The sequence below is a fragment of the Aspergillus niger genome (assembly GCF_000002855.4).
Source record: "Aspergillus niger supercontig An08".
In the NCBI taxonomy this organism is placed as follows: domain Eukaryota; kingdom Fungi; phylum Ascomycota; class Eurotiomycetes; order Eurotiales; family Aspergillaceae; genus Aspergillus; species Aspergillus niger.
Window position 1 is genome coordinate 45,768 of NT_166524.1, and position 27,172 is coordinate 72,939.

The 27,172-nt window shown below is 51.8% G+C and overlaps 13 protein-coding genes across 13 annotated transcripts; 9 read left to right on the forward strand and 4 right to left on the reverse strand.

The window, feature by feature from the left end:
• Positions 1–397: 397 nt before the first annotated feature.
• An08g00310 (uncharacterized protein) lies at positions 398–1,752 on the reverse strand (the record flags this gene model as incomplete). The annotated part of the gene is made up of 6 exons (XM_001392112.3): positions 398–736; positions 795–1,008; positions 1,073–1,210; positions 1,265–1,346; positions 1,406–1,534; positions 1,614–1,752. The coding sequence occupies 6 exons, from the start codon at positions 1,750–1,752 to the stop codon at positions 398–400; spliced, it is 1,041 nt and encodes a 346-aa protein (XP_001392149.1).
• A 97-nt stretch (positions 1,753–1,849) lies between these two features.
• On the forward strand, positions 1,850–2,064 carry An08g00320 (uncharacterized protein; the record flags this gene model as incomplete). The annotated part of the gene is made up of 2 exons (XM_059748781.1): positions 1,850–1,885; positions 1,981–2,064. 2 exons carry the CDS (start codon positions 1,850–1,852, stop codon positions 2,062–2,064), a joined length of 120 nt encoding a protein of 39 aa, XP_059603865.1.
• Positions 2,065–2,312: 248 nt separating this feature from the next.
• An08g00330 (mitochondrial 54S ribosomal protein bL32m) lies at positions 2,313–2,757 on the forward strand (the record flags this gene model as incomplete). The annotated part of the gene is made up of 2 exons (XM_059748782.1): positions 2,313–2,646; positions 2,720–2,757. The coding sequence occupies 2 exons, from the start codon at positions 2,313–2,315 to the stop codon at positions 2,755–2,757; spliced, it is 372 nt and encodes a 123-aa protein (XP_059603866.1).
• A 517-nt stretch (positions 2,758–3,274) lies between these two features.
• An08g00340 (uncharacterized protein) lies at positions 3,275–4,570 on the forward strand (the record flags this gene model as incomplete). Its single annotated transcript, XM_059748784.1, has 7 exons — positions 3,275–3,277; positions 3,349–3,385; positions 3,444–3,704; positions 3,752–3,921; positions 3,986–4,079; positions 4,153–4,339; positions 4,387–4,570. The coding sequence occupies 7 exons, from the start codon at positions 3,275–3,277 to the stop codon at positions 4,568–4,570; spliced, it is 936 nt and encodes a 311-aa protein (XP_059603867.1).
• Positions 4,571–4,809: 239 nt separating this feature from the next.
• On the reverse strand, positions 4,810–5,644 carry An08g00350 (uncharacterized protein; the record flags this gene model as incomplete). Its single annotated transcript, XM_001392116.1, has 2 exons — positions 4,810–5,354; positions 5,413–5,644. 2 exons carry the CDS (start codon positions 5,642–5,644, stop codon positions 4,810–4,812), a joined length of 777 nt encoding a protein of 258 aa, XP_001392153.1.
• A 431-nt stretch (positions 5,645–6,075) lies between these two features.
• An08g00360 (uncharacterized protein) lies at positions 6,076–9,298 on the forward strand (the record flags this gene model as incomplete). Its single annotated transcript, XM_059748785.1, has 4 exons — positions 6,076–6,178; positions 6,210–7,433; positions 7,492–8,185; positions 8,236–9,298. 4 exons carry the CDS (start codon positions 6,076–6,078, stop codon positions 9,296–9,298), a joined length of 3,084 nt encoding a protein of 1,027 aa, XP_059603868.1.
• A 512-nt stretch (positions 9,299–9,810) lies between these two features.
• On the forward strand, positions 9,811–10,188 carry An08g00370 (uncharacterized protein; the record flags this gene model as incomplete). The annotated part of the gene is made up of 2 exons (XM_001392118.3): positions 9,811–9,898; positions 10,037–10,188. 2 exons carry the CDS (start codon positions 9,811–9,813, stop codon positions 10,186–10,188), a joined length of 240 nt encoding a protein of 79 aa, XP_001392155.1.
• Positions 10,189–10,730: 542 nt separating this feature from the next.
• Positions 10,731–13,878, reverse strand: An08g00380 (uncharacterized protein; the record flags this gene model as incomplete). The annotated part of the gene is made up of 6 exons (XM_059748786.1): positions 10,731–10,857; positions 10,940–12,312; positions 12,405–13,136; positions 13,218–13,508; positions 13,572–13,691; positions 13,744–13,878. The coding sequence occupies 6 exons, from the start codon at positions 13,876–13,878 to the stop codon at positions 10,731–10,733; spliced, it is 2,778 nt and encodes a 925-aa protein (XP_059603869.1).
• An 877-nt stretch (positions 13,879–14,755) lies between these two features.
• Positions 14,756–15,070, forward strand: An08g00390 (uncharacterized protein; the record flags this gene model as incomplete). Its single annotated transcript, XM_001392120.3, has 1 exon — positions 14,756–15,070. The coding sequence occupies one exon, from the start codon at positions 14,756–14,758 to the stop codon at positions 15,068–15,070; it is 315 nt and encodes a 104-aa protein (XP_001392157.3).
• A 745-nt stretch (positions 15,071–15,815) lies between these two features.
• Positions 15,816–18,147, forward strand: An08g00400 (uncharacterized protein; the record flags this gene model as incomplete). Its single annotated transcript, XM_001392121.3, has 3 exons — positions 15,816–17,063; positions 17,119–17,483; positions 17,535–18,147. The coding sequence occupies 3 exons, from the start codon at positions 15,816–15,818 to the stop codon at positions 18,145–18,147; spliced, it is 2,226 nt and encodes a 741-aa protein (XP_001392158.1).
• A 1,111-nt stretch (positions 18,148–19,258) lies between these two features.
• An08g00410 (uncharacterized protein) lies at positions 19,259–22,234 on the forward strand (the record flags this gene model as incomplete). The annotated part of the gene is made up of 1 exon (XM_001392122.3): positions 19,259–22,234. One exon carries the CDS (start codon positions 19,259–19,261, stop codon positions 22,232–22,234), a length of 2,976 nt encoding a protein of 991 aa, XP_001392159.1.
• A 552-nt stretch (positions 22,235–22,786) lies between these two features.
• An08g00420 (uncharacterized protein) lies at positions 22,787–24,258 on the forward strand (the record flags this gene model as incomplete). The annotated part of the gene is made up of 4 exons (XM_059748787.1): positions 22,787–23,575; positions 23,660–23,923; positions 23,996–24,157; positions 24,235–24,258. The coding sequence occupies 4 exons, from the start codon at positions 22,787–22,789 to the stop codon at positions 24,256–24,258; spliced, it is 1,239 nt and encodes a 412-aa protein (XP_059603870.1).
• A 217-nt stretch (positions 24,259–24,475) lies between these two features.
• On the reverse strand, positions 24,476–26,450 carry An08g00430 (uncharacterized protein; the record flags this gene model as incomplete). The annotated part of the gene is made up of 3 exons (XM_001392124.3): positions 24,476–25,822; positions 25,892–26,252; positions 26,320–26,450. 3 exons carry the CDS (start codon positions 26,448–26,450, stop codon positions 24,476–24,478), a joined length of 1,839 nt encoding a protein of 612 aa, XP_001392161.3.
• Between the last annotated feature and the right edge of the window lie 722 nt (positions 26,451–27,172).

The following is a 27,172-nucleotide window of genomic DNA, read 5'->3' on the forward strand; positions in this document are numbered from 1 at the left end:
CATTGTTTCGAACCAGCTATATTCTCCTGGCGATGCGCAATTAAGGGAATTAAGTACAGGAAGTGACAAGACGACGCTTAGCGCTTTCGTTGCTAGCTCTTTTCGACCTGGAATAACCAATTCATATAAAACAAAGCAAGACGAATACCCCTCATTCAATGGTGGAGAGGACAGGATGAACACTAATACGATAAAGAAAAGCCTGAAGTTAAAGAGGATATCTGTAAGAACATGCCGATATGAAGGTGGTGCAGTAAGATCAAAACATGGAAAAAGAAAGAAAATAGACCCTCAAAACTGCATTTCTGGGCCTTTGACTGGTCGCGGATACATGGCAATGGTTCGCTTCAAATGGTCGCTCCACGGGACCACCGCCATCAACTGATCCTCAGCCAAATCAATAACCGTTCATAGTCATGCGTTGCGAGTTGCGGCTGAGCTCTCTGTCCGCCGAGGGACTGATGGGACGGCTGCTACCGGGGTGGCTCCCAGCGGCACTGCTTTCCTTCAATGCCAGCAGCTGCTTGGCACGGAAGGTCTCATAGTGGATCTGGCTGGTCGTCTCGATAAGGTCCTGCAGATGAGTGCGAGTGAGGAAGTTCCTCAGGTAAACAAATTCACAGTGGTTCTCATCCTCCACGTTGATGACACCCCAGCGGTTCTGGCGGCCGCGAACCTGCTGGCCATTGACGACGATGGTACGTTCGCTACCCACAACAGCAAAGGGAATGATGTCCTGGACCGGCGTTAGAGGCAGATATAAACGGAGTGCTGTACAACAACGATTCGCGTACCTTGATCTGGACGTTGACGGCACGCTCTTCATCATCGAGTTCGTCATTGTCGTAGGGGTACATCTTCAAGTTGTGGAAGGCAAACTCTTCCTTGATTCTCTCCTTGAATGCTTGACGCTCTTCGAGGGTAAGGGAATCGGCCTTGGCGATGACGGGGACAACATTTACAACGTCCGACAGCTTCTTCAGCACAACAATATCAATGGGCTTGAGACTATACAAAAGAGTTGGTCAGGCTCCGGGAGACGTTTGGGTGACAGAAGATCGATGAGACTTACGCATGGCCAGAAGGCTGGATGAAGAACAGACAGCAGTGAATACGGGTATCCTGGATGTAGCGGTCACGCTGAGCGGTAAGCTCCTTGCGGAGGTATGCGGAGTGCTGATCCTTGATATATTTCACGATGGGGTCCCAGCTAGTAGTACGTTAGCTCGGGAAACGATGTTGCGGGTGGGTGGATGTCTAATACCATCTGTCGTTGTTGACCTGGTCACCGTATCCAGGAGTGTCAACAATGTTGAGACGCAGACGCACGCCGTTCTCCTCAATGACTAAAGACGAGGCGGTTAGTTCTGCCAGTAGTGACGCGGCAATGGCGTGGAGATCATACTATGCGAAACGGTCTGAATCTCGGTGGTCGAGCGGACAGGTTCGTTGGGGGTCATGCGACCCTTGGAGTCGATAAGGTGCGAAGCAAAGATGGTGTTGATCAAAGTGGACTTGCCCAGACCCGTCTGGCCTATTCGGTCCGTGTTAGCTGGGAGGGAAGGGGCTCTCTTTTCTCGGGACATGGTAGGTAGGTGAAAGAGTCGACTCACCAACGCACATGACATTGAACTGAAATCCACGTTTCAACAGCTTGCGCTCAATCTGGGAGGTGATGCTGTCAAAACCGACGTGGCTGCGAGGGAAGACCGTCGCGGGATTGGTGGAAGACGAATTGGCTGCGGCTGCCATTTTGAAGAAGGACGCTTGAAGAGAACGAGAGAGGGGATTGAGAGCAAACGGGAGATGGTATATCTATCGGTCGACGGGCGTCCCAAGGGGTGGGGAGATGGTAGTGAGAGGGAAAGGTGAAGAAGAGAACGAGGTAGTAAACAAATGGGAGAGATTGGAGAGGAATTGACAGCGAAAGAAGAAAAGAAGAGGGGGGCAGCCCACCAAGGAGTAGTAGTAAGTAAGTAGATCGAGGAGAACAGAGCAACGGCGATGCCCAAGCGTTTTCGAGCGAGGGAAGGAGTGGAAGCAGAACAACCGGGGGCCCCTTAAAGCTGCGTTGCTCTGGCCATCCAACCCAAAAGCGGTGGTTGCGACTCAGGGGGCCCGCTATTCCCCCAACGGATTAGCGTGTCTCCAGACCCCAAATCGGTGGAAAAGCTTCAGAATTATTCGATTTTATGCCGCCGCCTTGCCAGCCATTTCGCCCAATTCTCTCCTCCCCAATCTGAGCTCCAATTCCTGTCTCAGCTCTTATCGGCACCTCCCGAATTATGGCTCTACGACTTCTTCCCTCCACCATGTCCGCCCCCATGCTCTCGCGACGCCTCCTGCTCACGGAAACCGTGTCCTCCGCCGCCGCCGTAGGACGGTGGTCTCGTTTCGCTATCAATGCCTCCGTCTGGTCTCACAACTGGCTTAAGCCCGCAGCCATCTCCTTGAACATCCCCGGGATCATGGAGGGCCTTTGGGACTCTGTTCTCCGCGCCGTCCCCAAGAAGAAGACCTCTCACATGAAGAAGCGTCATCGGCAAATGGCTGGCAAGGCTCTGAAGGACGTCAAGAGTCTCAGCACATGCTCCGGATGTGGGCAGGTGAAGCGCTCGCACGTCCTGTGCCCCCATTGCGTTGAAAGTAGGTGCACATCTCTGCGATCGAGTTTCCCCCCAATATCATTCTTAGCGACTGACTGTGTACCGACCTCTAGGTGTCAAGAAGCAATGGAAGCAAACCCAGACGGCTTAAAGAACGAAAGAGGGAGGAATATACGATGAAAAACGGACAGTCTTTGGATTTGCATTGGCGGATTTGTATTATTACCTGGTATTCATGAAGTGTAGGATAAATGCTGCATGGCATTCGGCGTCTGGCACAGCCTGAGAGTTATTTATATTAGTGTTGTTTTTTTTATTTTTTTTTTGCCCCTTCAAAGTTATATTGTGACCATATTGTATATGTGTATATTTTGCTAGAGATCAATTGGAAAAAAAGGATTAAGGTCTTCGCATGTAATGTTTCAATCGCATTGACTCAGTAAATTAGCAGGATCGGGCGGAGGACGTCAGTCTTCCTTGAAGGTCCGCTGTGCTGTAGTGGTGGGTGCCATCGGAAACATGATCTCATTCGGCCGCCAGCCAGTTTGTCCCGCCATGATCATCAACTCGCGTCCAAAACAACATTCGTATCCTTCTCAACAACCATACAGCGTGCTCAAACTCATCCGGGCCTACTCTGTCTAGGCTTATAGAGCTCTGGTTTAAGCATGGTAATGTCTTAACATAAGGAATTATGATGCTGTTGAGGTAGTTTCTAACTTGGGACACAATTGAGTTTTAGTCTAAACAATATCTCTCTTGCGGTTCTGCAGACAATGGTTCGTATATCTTGAATGACTCCCTACAATCCCTGGCATCTACTAATATCAAGAACAGCCCACCCCGTTGATATCTTCGCACTGGCCGTGACTGACAAGCAGATCTTGTCGGCCTCGGGTACTTCTTCCCTTAAAGTCCACTCGACTACAGACCCCGATTTTCCGCTAGTACAGTCTATTGACGGTGCCCATAAAGTTGGGTGCCATCATGTGGTCACTAACGGAAATGGCTTGAGGGCCGTCAGTATCGGATTTGGCGGTGAGATCATGATTTGGTCTTGTCACGACGGAGTCTGGGCAAAGGATGAGGGGGCCTCTGGTAAGTAGTACTCCGCTGTGTCAATCCTGCGTCTGACCATGATCCAGTCAACAAGGCGACGCCTGCAGATGTCTGGGCCATCGCTTTATCCGAAGATGGACAATATCTTGCCGGTGTTACGCAAGATGGTCATATTAAGGTGTGGGATCTGGACACCAATGGCGAGGAAATCCGAGACTATGAAACCAAAGGTAGCTTCGGCACCTGCATAGATTTGGTAGGTGAAGACTAGTCTACTTCCGACACTGTTGGGGGCTCAAACTCATGGATCATCTTTCTAGTCTGCGGATGGCCGCTTCATAGCGAGCGGGCATGAAAATGGTAGTGTTTACATTTTCAGTACAGAAAGCGGACGCATGCCATTCAGCCTATCAGGTGCGTAATCTGTTGTGCTAGCTTCAAACGAAGCAGACACGAGTCCGGATGATTGTCTAACCTGTGTATACAGGCCTGGTTAAACCTGTACGAGCTGTTGCATTCTCCCCTGGGGGAAAGTTCCTTGCTGCTGCTGGAGATTCCAAGGTAATTGTGCTTTATGACACGTCCTCTGGTGAACAAGTGGCAAGTCTCTCGGGGCACACCGCATGGGTCATGTCGCTTTCGTGGAGCCCCACGGGGGAGTATCTCCTCAGCGGGTAAGTGCTATGCATATCCCCTGTGAATGCTATCTAACGCTCAAAAGGTCGTTTGATGGAAAGGTCAAAGTTTGGTCAATAGACACGAGAGCATGTGTGGCCACCCATTCCGAAACAGAGAAAGCAATATGGAGTGTCAAGTGGCTAGCGAAGATCGGGAGATCAGTAGGATTTGCCACGGCGGGTGCAAACCGGAGCATATCATTCTACCGTGAAGCCACTGGTGGTTAGTGCATAGGCCGTGTGCGAATTAGCCAATACCTTTGTTGCTTGAGTCCCTTACCAGCGAGCTACTTGAGGCCTCTTCCTGTGTATGCTGAGACGAAAGAAACCTCTATAAGCGCCTTTATGCATTGTCTAACTGGAAGCCTTAAATTGTAGCACCTAACACCAAAGCAAAGCAAACACTGGTATTGATACATTAATCATTAATTGATATTTCCAAAGCCGGTATAGCCTCTATCTCTTCCCTATTTCATGGTATCGACGAACAACTTCCGCATTCTTTTCAAGAACGCACCGAAATCGCGATCCTCATTGACGATATCGAGCTCACGCTCGAGAGCCTCCCGATCGAGTTTCGGTCGTGTATGAAATACTGCGTAATCGCGGCTCCCTGTTCCGAGTTCAAACCACGCTTCCGCTTCCCAGTCTTTTTCGAGCAAATGGGTGTAAACAAACTTCAGTCGATCCTCTCGTCCGGCTCCCTCAATGCGTAAACACAGATAGTCCTGCCAAAAGTCCAATTCCGGCACGTTCAGCCGAGCCTGAGCATCCAGATATCTGGCGTGCATCTTCTGTGCCTCCAGCTTCTGGTTAATCGCCTTTTGGGTCTCGTCAATTTGTTGCTTGAGGCGGTCGCGCTTGGCGAGGCGGGAGTCGCGCTCCAGGGTCACGGATGAGATGGCGGCGTGCATTTCCGCTGCTTCAGCGGCTTCCTTCTGTAGTGTTTGCTGATGCGTTTGCGATTTAAGATCCAGGATCTCGATGTCCCTTTGCTTCATGCGTTCATCCTCTACAGGACCTGAGTTAGTCCGATGCTCTTGCGCCATCTCCATAAAGCGATAGCTTACCCTGTAGCTCTGCCAGTCCAATCTTGAACTGGTTCCTCTCCTCCAATACCTGCTTGCGGCCTCTCTCAATGAAAGCGTCAAAGCGAGCAGTGAACTGTGCCATGCGATTTCGGAGATCTTCAAATCCGAAGTTGATACTGGGGAGTGAATCGGCCATGGACGGTGCATCGGCCGACGTGAGAGGCGGGCGCATGCCACTTGTCGAGAGCGACGGATCAAAAGACGAGCTCATGGTGTATATAGCTTAGCACTTTATAGGTGCCGATGTACTTGTAGACTGCGAGATTTGAGATATGCGGTGCGGGGTGATGATGGTTACTAACTTTGTTTCATGTTCTTGAGCGCGCCGCTAAAGCGCGGTGTTGCGGCGCAACCGCCGGACTCCAAAACTAACGAAAGCTTGGCATCGATCTATCACCCCCATTTTTTTTTTTCCTTTGGCCTTAGTCTTTCCTTCGCGAGATCACCAATTTTCAGTTTATCCTTGCGCATGCATGGGTTATGATTTGACAGCTGTCAGAAGCAGTTGCATTTGAGCGCGCTGCCAAGCGACTCGTCTACCAGTTCTCAAGCTGTGACCAAGGCGTTGTACTTTGGTTCTCGATATGCCCACGGTTAGAAGGCTAGAGTTAGCGCATATCGCCAGGAGCAGAAACAGACCTGATGGATGAACACTCTGTGGGGGCTCTGCAATATGGGCATTTAGGGAAACCAACGTACAATTCGGAAGCACACACATGGGTCTTTTCACGTACATTAGCTCCATGTAAGTGGTTTGGAAAATTGACGCGAGCCAGTTGAAACACTGACACCTCCTGGAGCTTCATGTATTTCTTACTCCGGAGTGACCAAAGTCACGGTTCAATCGCCCCTCACTGCACTGCAGTCTTCTTCAATCGAGAATAAGGGCTTTTTGCCTCGCGTCTACCCCGAGCTTGCAGCTTGCTGGCCTCTAGTTGACAACGAAACCGTCTCTCATGCTATCACTAGCTGCGACATATGTAACCCTTCAGTTTCTACGCTTTTTGATCTAGGATATGCGGTCGATCTCGAGAATAACGATTCGGGGAGCCGAGTTATACCTATCGCCGTCATAGCATCCGGAGAGTGTGGCAACACTATCAGTTTCCGGAAGATCGAAGACGATGTTGTGGAACTCCGAAGGAAGACGACTTCATGGGCGCGTGTTCCGGCAATTGGACAGACGGAGACCGTTGAGTGGTCGGCGGGAGGGGCTCCTGTCCGTCAAATCTGCTTTGCGCGGACGGTGGAAGATAATGCGACGTGGATGGCAGCTCGTTTGCCCCGTTCGACTACCATCTTCCGACCACAGTATCACCGAACACCAGTGCCTGTCATAGGATTGCATGGTAGTGATCACGTATTTCCTCACCGTTCTCTTAAATCTCGCCTGGATGCGAACCCATTGGTGGAGATATCAATCGAGCAGACTGGAGGCTTTGCGCATGCGGACGTGACTTTCAACCCCTGGTATCAGAAGCAGTTGGCTATTGTTGATGAACGAGGTAATTGGAGTGTCTGGGAACTTTCCGGTCGGCACAGGCGCAACAAGGGTAATTGGGCAGCTGTATCTGTCAATTCTGGCTCACTGCCGTGGCTCGATCTCGGAGACGGCCAAGACATCGATGACCACCCTCGTCATGATGGATGGGCTGCTATTGAATGGGTTGGTGATGTTAACAGCTTTATCGTCTCTGATAGGCGCTGCCCAATGCTTTATCGTATGGAAAGCGGCGAGGTTTATCCATATACAATTGAGCTCGGCCTAAAGCGAAGGTCGGAGTGGATCCTGGACATTAAGAGAAGTTCTGCCAATGTGTCGCATGTTTTCATCTTGACGACGACTCGAATATTCTGGCTGGATTTGACATCATGCCCTGAACCGAGCAGTGCAACCGACAATGACTCGCGACCTCCTCTGTTACCCCGTTTGTCCTGGCGCCATTTCCGGGATCCCGAGGACACCACATTGCGACTGACTCCTCTACTTGTGCGGGAAGGTAGCTTGATAATCGCAGACCTTTCCTTTCATAGTACATGTACTGACGCTCTCAATAGATTTCTACCTCGTTCTATACTCGCTCCTCAACAATGTTGCGCTAACCTTGCAATGTCCATCTTCGTCCCTGGATCAAACGGATGCGATGTCGATACCAGACCCTTATATAATGGAGATCCCAGTGTCGTTTTCTGATACTGAAGGCTCCCGGCACTCCAGCAGCATGCAGCTCACAACGCTTGTTTTCAAGGAGATCACGCATCTGCCATCGTCAGTCGGTAAACAGTATTATGATTCTCATGTTAGGCTCATAAAGCTTTTTGCGCTAGACTCAGGCCTCACTGTCCGCGAATCAATATACATCAGACCCTCCCGTGATGGCTCCGAGGATGATGACTCTGCCGCAAGAGATGTTTTGCGAGTGAAGAAAAGGCACCAAGGAGTGCAAAGAGTGCAGTCGGCTTGCTTTGAAGATCAATTCGTTGTAGAGGACTACGAGGAATCCATGCTGGGAAGCGGTATGCTCACAACCGCAGACCCTGGAATGCCTAGCATAACGCCACTTGCAATCCCTCAGTGGACCCTCGACTACACTCATGTCTATGCTGTTGCTACTGGAAGGTTAACGCTGTCACCGAGAGAAGACGACCCTGGCAAACAAAACTTTGGCAGGAGTTTCCAGGAGGCCATACAAGAGCTAGGCGAGATGGCCAGTGGTGCCGGGGTGAGCAACGACCAGACATGTCGTACAGGGTGAGTAACTCTATGGCTACATACCGACTATCTTTCACTGATGTTTTCAGTCTCGAGGCCCTTGGTAGTAGTCCGTTGCTCGACGATATCGAAAACGATTCGCGGAGCCTCAAGAAATTTCTTTCTAGCGACCATCCAGCTCTCTTGGATTGGAAAACTGACCGTCAATTGTCCGATCATTCTAGTCCAATTTTCGTTCAATCAGCTGATCTCACTTACGACATTTCGAGGTTGGAACTTCCCGCAATCTATGATCTGCTTTCCGATGACTGGCTGGCAGGCCTGCGCCACGATATCCCTGGGCGCACGAGAATTACGAAAGAGAAGACCATTCGTGGCGTTGCGGCTGATCTGATCTTGGCTCAGATACGCATCAGAGTTCAGACGCTCTCTGGGGTTGATGAGTCTGATGACAGCAGACGGATAAGCTCAAGGGATAATCAATCATCATCATTTTCATCATCATCGATGGTTCCGGTGCATGATCTATTCGATGTATCGAGCTCTATAAGTGCGAAGCGGGCGTCTCGGCGATCGATCTGGACAGGCAACGGTAACTTGGATGATCCAGGCAGCGGCGCGACACCCGGAAGCACTCTTGGTCGCGGGGAGCTTGAGAGTGAGAGTCAATGGGACATGGAGCCTACATATGCTAGCCTCTCAACATACACTACCTTTAGTCGTGAGCGGAATATGCCTCGAAAAGTGGCGAGCATGTTGGGCCATTGGCTACCGGGCGCCGACCCGGCCGGATATAACTGGCAGAGGGCAATCCAGCTTCAGGGAACGGAGGAGTCGCAATCAGCATCTAAGGCAGCGACTCCGAAACGCCGTCAACGCAAGAAGACGCCATCATCCCAAGGAACCACCAGTGTGACTAGTGGGAATGTATCTGCACCAAATCCGATGACTTCTGTTACTCCAGATGTGCGGGGGTGGGGGAGTCAACCGGAGAACAATGAGGCGCCTGTCCTCAGACTGCAAAGCAGTCAAGTTATAGAAGAGGATGATGTTCCGATGACACAGATCGAGCGAGGTGCATTCGGTGGTCGAGAAGCCGGGCGAAAGAGCGTGATGAAGGCACGCAAGAAGAAGCGCGCGGCAGGTTTTTAAAAGCAGCCTTGTTAGAGTATTCATCCGAGTTTTTGAAGCTGGAAAGTATTTGAAACGAAGTGAGTACTAGTTGCATTTAAACACCCAAGAACAGACTAGACTAGACAGATGTACGTACGGTTGTAGAGGCTTGATTGGTAAGACAATGAGCGATTTCTGCGCATTCTTTGCCCCGCCTCGGGATTGCGATATCCAACCCTGGGAAGTATAAGAACGAGACGAGTTTCATTCATTCCTTGAGCACTCTTTCCCATTCTCTCTATCTCGTGTATATGCCGACTCCCAGGAACCAATAATCCTGCTGTTGCTGATATTGCTGCTCAACTCGAAACGCCCATCGATCGACATTCCCCATCCGTCTCCACCCCTCCTCTCCTTGCTTCAGCCCCGCCGCCATCGTCATTCTATCTTCTTTATTTACTTATTTGTTCATCCACACACCACACTACCCACCTCCTCTCTCTTTCTCTCTCTCTCTCAAGTTCACGTAGCATACACCGCCCGCTAACACCATGTCCGATCACCAATACAAGTTCAACGTCAGCATGAGCTGTGGCGGTTGCTCCGGTGCCGTGGAACGAGTCCTGAAGAAGCTCGAGGGTACATTTTTTCTCTCCTTTCTTTTCTCCCCATTATTTCCCCCCTTCTTTCCAGAGAATCGTAAAAAAAAAAAAAAAAAAAGCAATAAGCAGATGCACTGAGCCGCTTCGCTAACTTTCTTTCTTCTTCTTCCCACAGGTGTCAAGTCCTTCGATGTCAACCTGGAATCCCAAACCGCCAACGTTGTCACCGAACCCTCCGTGCCCTACGATACCGTGCTGGCTACGATCAAGAAGACTGGAAAGACGGTCAACAGTGGAGAGGCTGATGGCCAGACCATGAGTGTTTGAGGGGGAAAAAGAAGGAAGAAACAAAGGAAAATCAGAAGAATAGTATGGAGCCTAGGTTGGCCTCGGGGAAGTGACGAATCTTTCGTCCGAAGGGGGCAGTGTTATGCATGCATATAATGAAAGAATGGGAAGAGGGGCTACTGCGATAGGTAGTAATACGAGATACCCCAATACCCCTGACCTGCTGCTACTGTCTGCATGGTTGTATATAGCGTGATTATTTGACCACATTCGTGTCTCTTCTTTTATTGAGCTTCAGGAATTGTCTATCCGCTGCCCATGTGTCTGGCATCGTTGTGGCTGCTGATGACGACAACTTTTGGCGGGTATACGCGTAAGAGACACGAGTGCATGTAGTAGTACTCCAAACCCAGGATAGCTGCATGAAAAAGCGAGGTAAGCACTTCGCTTGTCAGATTTGTTGTTGTTGACACGTGGTCGGGTATCACATCCGCTTGACGCTCAAGGTCAAGTATTATGTACAGCAATGCATATGCGGACATCTACATAGAACACCATTGACGAACACAACCCGAAGCCTTCTAATCCACAATGACAACAGTTCGACCCTCAGGAACCGTATAGGGAACCCGCTCAACGCGTCTTACATAGGTAGGATAACGTTGTTCTTCCATCCGCGAGCCATCGTGCGGAAGTTCATAGGCTTGCCTGTCCGTTTTGCGTCCGTTAGTAACAAGATCAAAAAGTGAGAAGGGGACAGCATGCGCAGCCCCAGCTGTAAGGTCCATACCGTGAAGTATCCACAGCATCTTCGTACCCTCTGACGTAGTGGCGGGCTGTAAAAGGCGGATTAGGTACCCTGTCAGCGAGATTCCTTGGACCTTGATGATCGGCCACAACATAATCCTGGATAGCGGGTCCTGCCCGGGAATCCAAACAAACACGGCCAACGGGCTTGCTCCATTCTGTGATACCGGGCGAACTACGCATGTATTGTTCGGTCTGCACTGGGATTCCAGCCGGGGGAGGATGGGGGTGGACTGGGTAGTTTGCAGTTTGAAGACGACGCTGCGCTGGATACTTTGTTGGGACAGGATCTCGTAAATCAACGGCACGAACGAAGTCCTCCGCATAGTGTCTTCCTTGAGACGGTTCCTGTGAAACCAAGGAGTGATCATATTCTCTGTCGCGACGAGTAGGGCCCTCCAGCTGTGCCACCTCAAGCGGTCTTAAACTGCCAGAGTTATATCTAGGAGCCTCATGGTAGACACGTCGCTCTCTCAACTCAGAGGGCCGCACAGGAACAAGCCTATCAGTAACATTATTCTCAGGGATGGCATATCTTGTACTTGGCACAACTTGGGATTGCCCTGGAGACCTGTACTGGATGGGCAGCCTGGAAGGAACAAAATGAGATGCATGGCCATGTACGTCTTCCAATGGCCTTTGATGCACGGCTGTCTCGGTCCTGGGGCCAGGTGCGGTAGTGTAAGTGGAGTACTGCGTTCTTTCCGGTAGACTCTCCGCAACAGGATGAGATCCAACGGGGGCAGCATATCTCCTACGGAAATGAATATCGTCCTGGATTGAAGAGGATTTCAAGTGAGTATGTCCAGAGGTATCCTGATACCTGCCGCTTGTGTAAGGGAACGTTGCACCAGTGGTGATAACCCTGGCTTGAGTATGACAAAGTCGTTCACGGTCGCACTGGCCCATACGTCTCCGTTTAGAAGCTTGATCCCGATCAGAAATATCTGGATCGTGGTGTATCATCTCCTGGCGAGTGGAACGGTGGGGGGTTATTGAACGGATCGAGAAATCCCCGGAGATCCTTTTGGCAAGGTAATCCAGCTGGCCACTATTGGGGCGTCGGATTTCCATGGGTGTAGCAGTCTCAATAGAAGGTAATGCATGATCCTGTGGCTGTACACTGGTCCTGTGTTGAGATGGGCCCAGAGGTCTTGGTAGGACGGCTGGGTCCCCGGTCATCTCATGAATCTCTCTCGGGCCACTCACAAATACAGGCGCATTTGGCGAGTCTTCTCGCTGATATGTACGCTTCTGCTGTTGAATAACTGGCACTCGCTCCATAGAAACCGCACTTGATACAGGTGCAATCTCTTTCCTCTGAACAGGCAGTTCAGCCATACGATGCAGTTCATACTGCTCGTTCAAAGTTAGCTCGAAGCAGTTCCCTCATTGTAGTTTATAGAGCACGGTTATGATAAGCACAAACATAGGTTTTGGTGGCTTACCCGTTCCATTACAGAGTCCGCGACCGTCCTACCTATGTTGATACTGGTGGGCTTTGTACTAGACGTAGCAACGGGTGCCAACGAAACACGAGGCCGATGAGCAGACTCTGAATCAAGCCCGAAAGGTCCTGGCAATGGCTGTCGAGTGACAACCGGGCCCCGAGAAACGGAGGCATCATGCAGTCTGTGCTGGTTAGTCTCGTTTGCTATGTTTCTATATCGGTTGAGAGCGCGGTCCCAAGCCTGATATCTGCTGAAACCTCGACGATCAATCTTATGCCTTCTGGGGGGTTCTGGGATGTAGCGGAAACCTGGTGGTGCTTCTTCATCCGACGGATCTAACTGGGTATCACGAAGGGCAGGGTTTGCATAGTTGAGCGTCCTTGTTTGAAGCTCGTCGGCCTGGGGATTACTAGAAACCACCATCACGCTGTTATCGCGATGATTAGGTGAGAACGGCTCTCCCTCGACATCACTGTCCTCATCGTCTGATATGACAATGACCTCTCGGAAGACGTCCTCCAGAACTGTCTTCCCATTCTCATCGTCTCCCCTCCATTCCACTAATTTTGCAAGGGTAGGCTCTTCAACTGCGGTTCGAGCTTCATGGAAGGATGTCGCCTTCAGGAGACGATCGTAGTCAGTGTAGATGTGTCGGATATGTGCCACAACCGCTAACTGAGCCCGACGAGCCAATGGTAGCTCAACTGCCGTTCCTACTTTTCGCTGGCCCTTGAATCGGTCTCAGCATCTGTCACACATTTGCATATTTTGGTTGCGTCTCATCTACTTCTCCTTTGGCTCGTCACGTACCTTTTGAAACGCGGTCTTGATGATTTGATTGAGATCATTATCTGGAATGTTGGGGAACAAGTCTCTCAATACGTCTCTTGCTTCGGTATTTATAGTTGTCTGGGAAACTTCTGAATCAGCTCGTTTGCGGTCGTTCTCACCGCCAACCGTGCGAAAGGGCACCGCTTTCCCAGCTGCCGTGAGATAGAGACCCAGATCCATGCACACTGCCGCAACCGCGGCGCTTGGGAAATGATACCCTATTCGATGTACATGCTGGGAGAGATTGTGGGTGTGCATATGCGGCGTTGTCTACCCGTAGCTATTAGAGAAACGAGAACCAAGGACCAAAGGTGGGCACAGCTGTCGGCATACCGTGACAGCGAATACCTTCAGACCATCCTTCCGACATAGTTCCTTACATGCCGTTGTAAGCTGAGGGTTGCCTGCAGGTATAAAGGTGTAACCAGGAGGGGCCTTTGCTTCGAAAGATATCTGTTTTCTTGGTCAAGAGTGCCCGTGAGAAACTGATAACACAACAACATACAACACTTCGAAGTTTTTTCTTCTCCTGAGTAACGGATTCCAGAATCACTCTATGTTTCCGAGCATGTCTCTTGGCGATCCGGCTCGTGGCTCGCCTGGCAAGGACCGAGGGAGGTCTCCGAGATACTCGGGCCATGCTGACAATGTAGAACCTTCCCAAGTAGCTACAGAAGACAAGCCTTCATTTTACCGGTACCGGTTCAGATACACACACTGCATGGAAAGAAGCCGTGGAGGCCTGGATCATTCATCGAGAGCGAATGGTTAGACAGACGCGTCGATAGACAGCTAGTAGTCACACGGGTGTTTTCAAGTTAGTAAGCCATATTCTACACAATAAAAGAAAAAAATCCTAAGCATGAATCGCAGTCCCAGAAGTCAAATATGGACTAAACTGGAACGAGACGATAGCTGTTCAAGTCGGTCTAGCCACCGTTCTGGCCAACAAGATGATGCACTAGCCCTGATACCGCGAAATAAAGGGGGGGTGCTTGATGAGACCGAGAAGGCAGTTAGCCGTTTCAACACTGAACTCCTAACTATAGCAGTGTATAGTGAGGCAGAGCAGCAAGGATAGCGGCAGCCGGGGGGTAGTATACAAAGAACCTCCAACAGGCTGGGTTGGGCTGGTGGATGAAGTTTAAAGGGAAAGGTGGGAGAGGGAACGAGAGCGCCGGAGGGCAACCACACTTAAACCATTTGCGGCCTAACGCGCGGGCGCCGCTGGTGCCTGCCTGATCGGGGCTAGCGTGACCTGCCTCATTCACTCCAATTTGCGACCACCAAGCTAACTGTTCATCTTCCTGTCAATATATCACCTTCCACTCTGATTGCCGCTAACTGGATCAGAGAAGGAGTCGAGGGATTCACAGTAATGGTGGCGCTTTCTGACAGGTTTCTGAGTTGTGAATCAAAAAAATAAGGGTGGTGGTGACCGGGGGAATTCTTAGTATCTGTTGCCTGCTTTTACATTCTAAGTTGACCCAGAGGTGACCTCTACCTTTCGCGGCAGGATGATTACCCCTACCCAGACTCTAAAGTCGGTGGTGGATCAGAAAACTGTTGTGCACGCCTATCGCCACCTGTATCGCCAGGGCTTGAAGGCCATCAATTATTCTACCCCAGCACGGCATGTTCTCCGGCATAGTCTGCGATCCGCCTTTCGTTCATCTTCACCGGAAGAGCTGAACCCGCGGCGCATAGCCAATACTTTACAGTTTCTCCAACGAGCTGCCGACGTTGCAGGCCTTGAACATAAGATTGTGAAAAATCTGATGATGATGAAGTACTGGGAGCAGCCCCAAGTGAGAAAAGACCATCGCACGTAGGTTACCGTTTATCCCCCTGAAGAAGAGCTTAGGTTGTGCAGGACTAATTTCAACCTAAGCTTGAGAGGGCTAGGGGTCGATCAAAGGGACCCTATATTGATGCAAGATACAATGCGGCACTTTAACCTAACCTTGTCACTCCTCAATGACAGCCTAGACATTTGCTTGAGGTAGTCCATGGAAACCATTGGTTCTATGCTATTTACATCGAATGTATGGAGTCCCTGCTTTTGTCGGACATTGTAAAGATACAGTCCCCTCAAAAGTAATAGGCCCACGCATACCTTCCACTTCAACTCTCACAAAGCAGGACACGACGCTATCTGAGTGTCGACCAAGATCTACATCCCTCCTTTTGGAGTTTTTTACATCTTGAAGCTCCGACAACCTTTCAAAACAGGACTTGATTCCCAGGCGAAGCTGCAGCTGGATTAGTTGAGAGACGGGAAATTGTTTCAGCCAGCATGGTCGCCACTGGCGTGTGATCGGGATATACGGGAGCGTTGAAGGTGGAAGTAGATCTGGGCCGCGGCTAGCGAATCAGCATCCGCGCCGCCCCAGTGTCACATGTTCGAAGTGCCTGTTCCGGAGCCCTTGTCAGGCCCTCAGGCTCGTTCCAGCGAAGTCCTAGTCTTGTAATCCTGCATACTTTAAAAAAGAATAAATAAGGCTACTTTCAATTACTCTCCTCTCATCTGACTTTCAGCTACGTTACACCCCATTCTGATGCTGTCATAGGCCCTTCATGAGTGGGCTTATTACTTCCCTCTTCATTGAACCCGTCGTTCGGCAAGCCCGCCGCCTCTCCCAGCAGACCAATGCCCAGCCATCCCCCGACAACCGACCTGAATCTCCCGCAAGCACACGAGACCATGTCCCCCTGGCTAATGGCAATTACAAGGCCGCAGACCCTACTAAGATCATAATGCCAGACTCTGGACAAGAAGACCATGCTGATCCCCCGTCGAACGGCGGATATGCGGGGTCCGACCATGGTCGTGCGATCTCGCCGACGTCGCCGCCGATCGACCCGACCAACCAACATCACGAAACAGAACATAGTCCTGCCTTGGACTCGTCCAGAAGTCCAGCCGGGGACTCATTGCCGTGTTTGTCAGGCTCGCCTGCTATGCATAGAAGACCCTCGACACCGTTGATACGGTTTGCCCCTGTCGCTTTTCCCGCGCAAGAAGCCACTCAGAGCACGAGACAGGACGCCCAAAGCCCACGACAACACTTGGACGACCAATTATCAGGTGAAGACGGCGGGGTATCTTATGCCTTACCAGAGGATGATGGAATGGGTGCCTTGAGAAAGAGAATCCACGCCATCAGGGACCTGGGATCCAGCAATGCAGACCAGGCACGCATGATCCACGCCTTAATGACGGAGAACTACCACGCTTCCCAGAAAAGTCTTGATGACCAGTCTGCTCCAAGCAGTCCATCGCCTTTTAGCCCTCGCAGCCTCCCACGAGCGGATAGCCCCAGCGGCTGGTCCGACCAATCTTCCAGTCAATCATCGCAGTCTCCAGTCTCGACGGCTCCCGATGCCCCTTCATACAATTTGACGGCTGAGGATTTGATACCAACATATGCGCCCCGGAGGGAGCCCGAGTCGCCTCTCGGTGAAGTGGAAGACATTGATGCAGAGGAATGTGAGGAAGTTTTCCTGGGCTGTCAGCACTATAAGCGAAATGTCAAATTGCAGTGTTATGCGTGCAAGAAATGGTACACCTGTCGGTTCTGTCACGACGAAATCGAGGACCATCATCTTGATCGGCCAAAGACAGAGCATATGCTATGCATGTTGTGTGGGCATGCTCAACCTGCGGCACATTCATGCGAACATTGTGGTGAAACGGCGGCGCAGTACTATTGCCACGTTTGTAAGCTCTGGGACAATGACGCAAACAAGAGCATATATCATTGCAATGACTGTGGTATATGCCGTATTGGACAGGGCCTGGGGAAGGATTTCTTCCACTGCAAGGTAAGGAACGAATCGACCGAAGTTGACCGGCGTGGGATGCTGATGTGAGGTCTAGACGTGCAGTGTCTGTCTGCCGATTTCTATCGAGAACACGCATCGATGCATAGAGCGCTCTACGCAATGTGACTGTCCGATTTGCGGTGACTATATGTTCACGTCGCCAGAAACTGTGGTTTTCATGCGGTGTGGGCATAGCATCCACCAGCGATGTCTTTCTGAATATGCGAAAACTTCGTACCGCTGTCCGATATGCAGCAAAACCATAACAAATATGGAATCTACGTTTCGGAACTTGGATCGAACCATCCAAAGCCAGCCTATGCCAGCCGAGTTTAGAGACACTAGGGCTCTTATCTATTGCAATGATTGCGGTGCTAAGTCTATTGTCAAGTATCACTGGCTGGGACTTCGATGCGATATGTGGGTTCTTTCATGATTTCCCTCCATACGGTATGCTAACCAAGGGCTTAGGTGTGAATCATATAATACCGCTCAGAAGCAGCTTCTCCACCGCGATGCTCAGGATATCCCAGAAACTGATGGCGAGAACACGGACATGGCAACTTCGCGAGTCAGATCTTCCTCCTATGGCGCGGATGAGACTGTTTTATCAACGCTGGCCTCGTTGCGAATTGACACGACCAGTGTCCCGAGGCCGGACTCGGCTACTCCTCGGACTAACGCACCTATGTCTGCCAATGCAGGTGGCCAGTTATCGTCCTATAGCCTGACTCGTGGTCGTGCAGTCTCCCCAGTAATCAGTAATTATTTTGGTATCCCGCCAGATCGTGACTCGGATAGGTCGCGATCAACATCTTTCTTTAGCGGCCTAACTTTCCGGGGCAGCGGGGACGATGACGGTGGCGAGCTTCGTTTATGGGGTACCAAAATAAAGTACAGCTATGGGTTTCTCGGACAAGAAAACGAGTCTGTCGATGGGGCCTCTGATGCGGAAATTGGAGAGTTGGACGAGGATGGCGCGTCGGGCGATAGCGGATCCGAAGAAGCAGGAAATGCTCGTGAAGATGACGAAGAAGACGAGGACGATGATCAGGAGAGCATCGACATATTTGGACATCGATGAAGTCTCCTTTCTACCTACTATATACATACACACGGCTGTTCCTCGAAAGACTACTTACTACTGGGGAGCGGATAACGACCACCATAATGAAGTTGTCATGGCAGAAGTTGGCCGGTCCGACTGGAAGCTGCCCATTTACGACACATTGACACTTTTTTTTTGCTTGAGGTATGGTAGTATGGGCGTTTGGTGTTGAGCATGTGAGTTCAACGTTCGTGTCTATTGGTACCGTCAGTCATTGTTGCACCCGCACGCTTGTCACACGGCGCATCGGATGGAGGTAGCCGGGGGGTAGGGGGAAGGTTAGAGGGTGTATTTTACTTTTGTGTAATATTAGACCTGGAAGTTAATAGGTAGATAGAGGGGGAGTATCTTCTTCCTCTGTTTTTCTTCCCTCTTATTACTTCATCTTCCATGCCACGAAGGTCTCTTTCTAGTGGTGATGTACCAGTGATGTATGCCCCGGACGAGCAAGGGATGCTTAGGTAAGCCAGATACGGGGTGAGGTTTGACTGAATCGGGCGAAGATGACGATGACGACAAAAGTAAAGATGGGATGCAGATGCAGCATGATTAAATGAATGCAGGATCCCAACCATGGTTGAAACAACTCTGAAGATCTTATCTTCCTACTTCTAGGCAGCTCTGCTTCTTCTTCTTCTTCCTCTCTCTCTCTCTATCTAGGGAACTTTCTGCTGTTCTCTCCTTCCTCCTGCCTCTACCGCTCCACACATTCCCTTCCGTCCTTTCTTTGTCCTTCCTTCTGACTCTCTGCCTGTTGCTGCTCACTAATCTCTCCTCTGAAACGAAGCACGGATCTCTCCGGGGCATGTTCCAACCCTCAGCTTGATTACGAACGCTTCCCCGACTCCTCGGTGGCTGCTGCGCACCCATCCCGGCAACACTCTTCTTGTCCTGCCAACCATTTATCCAGACTCTCCTTTCCCGTCTGTCTGTTACGGATTTAACACCGCCTTGACCGTCGCGCTATATAATCAATACAGTACATCCATTCGATTCTCCCCCGCCCCTCCGATAAGGTCCCTCCCTATCGGTCTCTCTGGCGCGGATGCAGCAGCAGTACAGCTACAAACCCTCATCCTAATAGAATATGATCCGTCGCAATTCAGACATCGAGGTCCAGCTCCCGGATGCCGGTAGTACCGTCGTCTCCGAACCTTCGAACAACCCGGATGTAGAGATGTCATCGGACGAACCTACCCTTCCTCTGAGCCTCCCTGCCCACCTCGCCGCTCGCTTTGCCCGGAAACCCAGCGTGATCCGTCGCTCATCAGCAGCCTCATCCCGTCGAAGCTCAATATCGTCTCTTCATTCGCAACACTCGCATGCGTCGGTTCATGGCGCATCTTCTACCGATCACGCAGCGCAGCATCTCCGGCGGACCTCTATTCTTGAAAGCCGCAAGGCACGGCTTGCCGACCGCGCATTACACGCAGAAAAGGTGAGGCTGCGTGCTGCCCTTGCGAAAGCTGCTACACGCAATTTGCAAAGGGAGGAACGGGCTTTAGCTGCCCAGCAAGCTCGGGAACGGTTACTGGCTGAAATTACTGCCAAGTGCGAGGAGGAAGTCCGCCGGGCGAAGAAGAAAGCCGAAGACAACCGGGAAAGGAAGGCTGCTGAGCACGCTCGGCTTCGCTTAGAGATCGCCGAGAAGTTCGCAGAGGTAGAGAAGAGGCGGATGCTATACCAACAGAGCCAACGGCGCCACCGCACCAGTAGCCTGCATTCTACGGACGAGAAGAAGATGTCAAAGACCTCAGCGAGTCTCATAACGCGGGATGCAGCAGCAAGAACGATTCAACGCGCATGGAGAACATACCATTCCAAAAAGGTCATGCGAGAGTTTCTTGGCCTAGACCTGACGACCAGTCACATCCATGACATGACCTTTGAGGATGTAGGTACCCTTCTATCGGCGGAGCCAGTCTTGAATACTACGGCCCGCGTCCTTCGACTCTGCGGGCTGCAAGACATGGAAAGCGGCACCATGGGTGGTCGGGGCGCTGTGCGCACGTTTCTGAGCAGCTACTTGATTGTCACTCATCCTACGGAGGTTCTGAGCAGCAACGGAGAACAGGAACAGGACCTGATTGCCAAAGCACGGGAGCTCCTCGTGGCGTTCGAGCAAGTTACTCCTCTGCTCTCCTCCGGCTGCTGCTCGCCTCTGTCCATTTCCACCGAGCTCCAGGTGCTGTGTGAGGCATACAGTGTCTTTTTCTCTGCGTTCCATGCGTGGAAGACGCATGATTCCAGTGTTCTGATTGAAATCATGCTGGCTCAGTTTATTGAGCTGGAGCTGATCTGGCAGACAGTCAAGGATGATCGCGCCGGTGGTGTGGCCGACGATTATCGGCAGGGGATTAGACAGAACCAGATTTTGCTCCTTGCCAGGCTGAAGCGTCTGGCAGGGTCTGATCGGGCCATGCAGATGGTGCGCGACGCCTTGAAGAAGGCCAAGCGTGAGAAGAAACGTACTGCCGCTAAGAAGCAAGCTATCCCGCGGTCAGCGGAAGTTGCACCCTCCACCGAAGCTCTTACTGAGAGTGTTGCGTCTCCCATCAGTGAGACATTCAACAACGTGGATAGCGCAGTCTTGAAAGAACTAGACAAACAGCGGATTTCACCTCATGAACGGTTCACCCGGATTCTTACTGCCCTTCCGGAGAACCGGGCGCTGGTTCATGAGCTCCTCATCAACAAGGCGTTCAAGATTGATGAGGAACAATATACGGAGCCGCGCAGGCGGATAATGCAGCATATGTGCGAAATGATGCGCAGAGATGTAGATGACGGTCTGGGCACGAATTGGACGGTCGCTATGGCTACTGTGATTCAGGATCGATTACTGCGTTCTCTTCGGCCCGGCAATTCGCTCCACGTATTGATCAGCGAAGTGCTGGACCCCAAACTAATCGAGAATCAGTGCAAGGCTGGCGCTTTCTCGTACGATAAATTCTTCGAGTTCATGAATACCATTCTTCCGAAGCTCTGCGCTCCTTATCGCGACCCTGTGGTCAAGGCCTTTGTCGAGGATACGTCCGGGGATGCGATCGATCGCCTAGCAAGACTTATGGGAATTATCGATCTCCTGTCTCTTGATCACACCAATTTCATGATCCAGATGGCGGCGCCGCAGCTCATCCAGGAGGCGCCTGGCTACGAACAGAGAACGTTCGAGAAAGGTCTCCAAGATGGCTCTCTGAGCCTGGGAAAGACCCGCCGTTTCTGGCGGACGTACCGAAAGGTTCTCGCAGATGAGATGCGGAAGCGTGATCCGGAGAACATTAATGGCGAGCCGCAGCCCCCTATGGCAAAGGTCTACGCGCAAGGATTGGTGGATCTGGTGCTGAGCAACGCCCCCGTGTCCGACGAGCTGATTCCTGAGACCCTGGAGTTGGATCGCCAGCGGCTTGGGCGGCTACATTCTCAGGCATTTCGGATCGTTGCCACGGCGTCCATACTCCTAACGGCCAAGAACCTGCTCAAACGTGACGTGCGGTCTCAGTGGAAGGCCGAGGCGGACCGAATCCTGTCCCTCGACTTCAATGAGATCCAACCTGATCGGGTCCAGTCCATCTTAGAGTCTACCCACCCAATGCCTCCTAGTGCGAGCGCCCAATTGGCAGCCACCATTCGACGAGTGCTGGCGCCAGTAGGTGCCGCCTGCGCCGCTGCCGTACCGGCGGGAGTGACGCAGACAACAGTCGAGATTCAAACAGAACCAGACCCGTCGGGACCGTCGGCTGCCTCCTCATCTACCGTGTCTGAACCTGCAGGATCCATTGGCTCTGCAGGATCGAGCGGGAGCGCGACCAATGCTGCCAGCTTTACGGACCCGGTGGCGCGGTTGATCTTGTCGCGTCTACGAGCTCACATTCTCTCTCGTCTGAGCGCGTCTAGCGCCAGTGAGAGGGTGCGGGCCACCACTACGGCTAGCCAAAGTCTGGCAGGAGCTGGTATGCCCGAGTTCGTGACAGAGGTCGGGCAATTGACCGAGGAGTTGGAGAAGATGCGTGAAGTGGACTGGTTATGTCATGGCATGATCTACGATCGCATCTTGGCCTAGAGTGTTTTTGACTTCGATATGAAGCGTGATTTCAGCTGTATATTTCGGGCTGCTAAGGGCTTTTTCCCTCTCTCTCTCTTTTTCTCTCTGTCTTTTGCTCTCTTTCATCTGTTTATTTTATGGTCTCTTATCTTTACTTGGGCTTCTTTGGGAGGGGTTTCTGTCTATAACAGGAGGGTAGAATAGGATTTGGAGGCGCAGAGTTGATATTTCTGTACCTAATGTGGACGCATATCTATCTATAGGTTTCGCAGCTTGTATCCCCGGCGCTTAGCTCGGAAAAAAAAAAAAAAAGACTGACTTGAAGAATACAAGCTCGCCCAATACTGGTTACGTACAACCGCCAACTGGTGAGTTTACCGCATTGTGACTAATCGCCGATCCACCGCAACGACGACATTATCAGTCAGTATGCGTCCCCACCAGATCCCACGTTATCCCCTCTTCTTCCATTGAACCATTCGCCGAATTTTTGGGAGCCTGAGTAGACATTCGCGGCAGGAAACAAAGGTGGCTCTCTGAATATAGACTGGAATACCTTCAAAGATCACCATGGCCGCCGTCGACCACCCCGCCTCCTCTCTCCCCCACCTCCAGCTGCTGTCGGATCTGACCCCGCCTTCGCTCGAACGCACCTGGTTAACAGCACCACACCCCCGACTCCCCATCGTTGCCACCTGCAGCTCTGACAAGACAGTGCGTGTCTACTCCCTCACCAACTTCCGGCTCCTCTCCACCATCTCCGGCGGACACAAGCGCAGCGTCCGCACAGCAGCATGGAAGCCACATGTCCAGGGCGAAAGCGTGCTCGCGACGGGCAGTTTCGACGCCACCGCGGGCATATGGCGTCGATGGGACAGTTACGGACAGACCACGGGTGATGAAGGATGGGGATTGGGTCAAGAAACCACCACCAACAAGAGCGAGTCACAAGAAGAGCAAGCACAAGAAACCGACATTCTCCGTCAACAGCAAGCCACACACAACGAAAACGACGGCGCAGATGATGAAGACGAAGAATGGCGTTTTGCCGTCCTCCTCGACGGACATGACAGCGAGGTCAAGTCCGTCTCGTGGTCCCCCTCTGGAATGCTCCTTGCGACATGTTCGCGGGACAAATCGATCTGGATCTGGGAGGATCTGGATGACGGGGACAACAACTTCGAGACGGTTGCGGTGATGCAAGAGCACGAGGGAGATGTCAAGTGTGTGGCATGGCATCCGGTGGAGGAGTGTTTAGCTAGTGCAAGCTATGATGATACGATTCGTATTTGGCGAGAGGATCTAGATGATTGGGGACAAGTTGCTTGTTTGCGGGGTCATGAGGGGACCGTGTGGTTTGTGGATTGGGAGAGTGTGGAGAATGCACCGGTTTGTTTGGAAGAGGCGCTGTTGGCGCAGTGGAAGGAGAATGTGAAGAGGGAGTTGTCGGGTCCGCGTATTGTGTCATGCTCGGATGATCGCACCGTTCGGGTTTGGAGGAGACAACCTAAGGAGCAGGCCGCTGCTGGGGGCACAGGCATGCCCAGTATTTTGCGTCCGACGGGCTTGGATGAGACTTGGGAGGAGGAGACGGTTTTGCCCAAGGTGCATGATCTGGCTGTTTATGCGGTGGCTTGGAGCAAGCGTACGGGGTTGCTGGCGTCTGTGGGTGCGGATGGTCGCATTGTGATCTATGAGGAGCGCTTGGTGTTGGTGGATGATGCTTCTGCTGGCGACTCGCAGCCTATGGATACGGATCCGCCTGCGGCAGCGGCCAAGGGAGTTGTGCGGACGGAGTGGGTAATTCTCGCGGTGTTGCCGGGGGCGCATGGTATCTACGAAATCAATCATGTGGCCTGGGCGAACCGTGCGGATCGCGATCGCGATGTGAGCAAGGAGGAAGAGGTTTTGGTCACTACGGCCGATGACGGCAGTGTTAAGGTGTGGTCGCTGAAGCGGTGATTTCTTGGAGTTACAATTGGATACCGACTATATCGAGGTGTATACAATGTGTATAGGTGGATGAGACTGTTGGCTTATAGACGGGAGGAATTTCCGCCTGGCTATGTATCAGGAAGCGGTCATAAACTTTGTTCATGTCTAAATGTTAAATGATGCCAGGCAGCCAGCTAGATAAAATGATAAATGCACATATAAGGAGGCACGTCCTTTCGTGGCCAAGAAAACAAAAACAAAAGGCAAAGACCCCAAGCAAGCCATACACCTACACCATCACAAGTTTACCCAACCAAAGATGAACTAGGATAGATTATGACTGCCCCCGGCTCGGGAGGCCTGTTGAGAATGCTGTCGTGAAATATCATCCTCGTCGCTGTCCTCGCCCACGGCGTAGTGTTCTCTTTCGAGGTCTGGAGAATGAAGGTCATCGAGCTCCGCCTCGTCGAAATCCCCCGCTTCGACGTCTGCGCCTCCCGTGCGCTTGTTGTGGAACCGCTCGAGAACAGAGCTTCCGCTCATGTCCTTATGCCAGACGCCCCGGTATCCCTGGTGACGCCGGCGGCTGCGCCAGATGAAGAAGCCCCAAACTAATACACCGATAATGACGACGAGGAGAACGGCTTCGCCTGACTTGGCGTAGGCTTTCCATTCCGTCTCCTTGATCCTCTCCTTCTCCTGCTCCTCCGCCGCGGTGCTGTTGGGATGGCCGCCCACCGACGTCTGGGGCAGCTTCTCGCCGTCAATGCGCGAGTCGGCGGGGCTGCCTCCGATGCTCGCGATATCGACATTCATGAAGCGATCTAGCATGTCCCGGCTCTGACGAGGAAGGTCGTAGGGAACCATATGGCTTGCGTTGTAGATGAGCACGTAAGTCAGGTTTCTGGCATATTGATAGATACCCGCCGGCTCGCCTTCGAAACTCCAGTCGTGTCGAGGAGCCCAGACGCCAGGTGAGGTCTCGAAACCCGTGCCTCCGTTCCACTTCATGTTATTGATGAGCTGTTCCGTTCCAACATGGTTGCAAATCAGGTCCTTGTCTCCGCTGAAAAGGAGGATTTGAAGTCCCGATTCCAGCAAGCCGGGAAGTAGTTGAACCGAGGGCGGGGACTTTTGCGGATTGAAAGCGCTGCTCACTGCACCTGAACACTCCACCCAGCCAGACTTCTTCTCCGGATTGATGTTAAGCGCTTTAACCACATCTTCCCGCTGCAGATAGGGCTTCACGTCCTCCAGGTCGGTGGGCCAGTTCATACCGCATGCATCGGTGGTGTCACGAAGGCGGATGTCATACATGTTGAGACATTTGTTGTCTTCGACCGTCTTATCCAACAGAGCATTCATGACCTTCTCGCAGTCGTTGAGGTGGACCTTGTTCTTGCCAGTTTCCAGCCTGGACTTACAGACTGACTGTAAAACTTCGAGTTCCTTCGCGGTCCGGCTGCCTTCCTTGATAAGGCCTTCTTCATATGCGTAGGGCAAGTAGGACATGTACTGTTCATTAGGAGAAATCCAACCATTGCCAATCAATAGGCCTTTTAGATTCCACGAAGCGATGGTCTTCCCTTGAACGTTCTTGTTCCGTTCCTGGATGGCTTTGGCGATGTATGGAATATGCTGACCGGCGTAAGACTCGCCGGCAATGTAGATCTGTCGCAGATGTTAGAACAGAATCCGTGAAGGTGCAGGACTAGGGCAGCATAGGTGATTGCAGCATACATCATCGCGTTCATACTCCGGAAATAATCTGAACCACTCTTCCAGAAAGACAATGAACTGAGCCGACATCTCATCGAGCTCATGAAGATAGCTGTCCGTGTTGACATAACTGAACCCGGTTCCGACTGGCTGATCGACGAACAACAAATTGGCGAATTCGTCCCAGGAACCCTCATTATAGGTCAAGGTTTCATTGTCCTTCAGGCGATACGGACCGACCTCCATCAACGCGCCGTCCATGGAACTACATCCGGGACCACCGTTCAACCAGATCACAGTCCGCTGGCGGTTGGCAATATGGCGATTCTGGTAGTGCCAGAAGAAAAGATTTCCATTGTTCTGTGGATCCACCTCAATATGGCTGCGCGTGGAGGCAATAAGTCAGTATATAGGTGCTAAGCGGACCGTTCCGGGACAGCGAAGCTTACCCGGCATGCATCTTCAGCAAGGGCCCCTCGGGGGCACCGGGCAAGGAGTGAACATAATAGTCTGCGGCCGATTTGGCTGACACCAAGGACGGGCTCAGAAAAAGGAGCGTCGAGAGCAACCAGGACGCCATGGAGGGAATGGAAGTGGTCTCCCCGCGGAATGATAAGGAGACCATCAGTAGGCGATGGGTACTTGTAATACGGCGGCGGCGGCTGACCGGGGTAGTAATAGTAATAGTAGTAGTAGTAGATATTGCCGAAGACGGAGCGGAGGAAACGGTCCCAAGCGGACTTGGAGTCGCGCTCAAGGAGTCATCGAAATTTAGCCAACTGGGCCTTGCACTTTTCGCTTACCCGTTACCTTGGGGGCGGAGGTAATGAGCAGCACAATGTCGGGGATAACGTCGGCGGAGAGGACCGGGAGGGAACCTGGTTCAGGAACAGAGAAGGTCAAGGCCAGAGGAAGGCGGGGTAGGAGTTAAGACCTCTAGCACAAGAGCCGCTGTCCAGACGCGCGCCAGACTTGAAGGTCAAGAGATTTGAAAGGGGGAAAGGGGAAGAGAGGGTGAAAGATGGGTAAGGAAGTGGTTGAGAGAAGCTGAGGGAGAGAGTGGATAGAGAGAGCATAAGAGGATGGCGTGGCCAGACGGGGCGGCGCTCGGTATGGCCCCGTATCAGCCGGTATCTGGGCGATCCCGTTACGATTATTACGCACCCGGAAGAGGCGTGAGAAGCAGCCCGATGGAAGGGATGAAACCATTCTGATACCGTTTCCAGACCGTCCCAGCCCATCGTTGCCTATTTGGGGGCTCTATAGGTTGCTTCTATAGAAAGACTCGAATCCCGTCGGAGT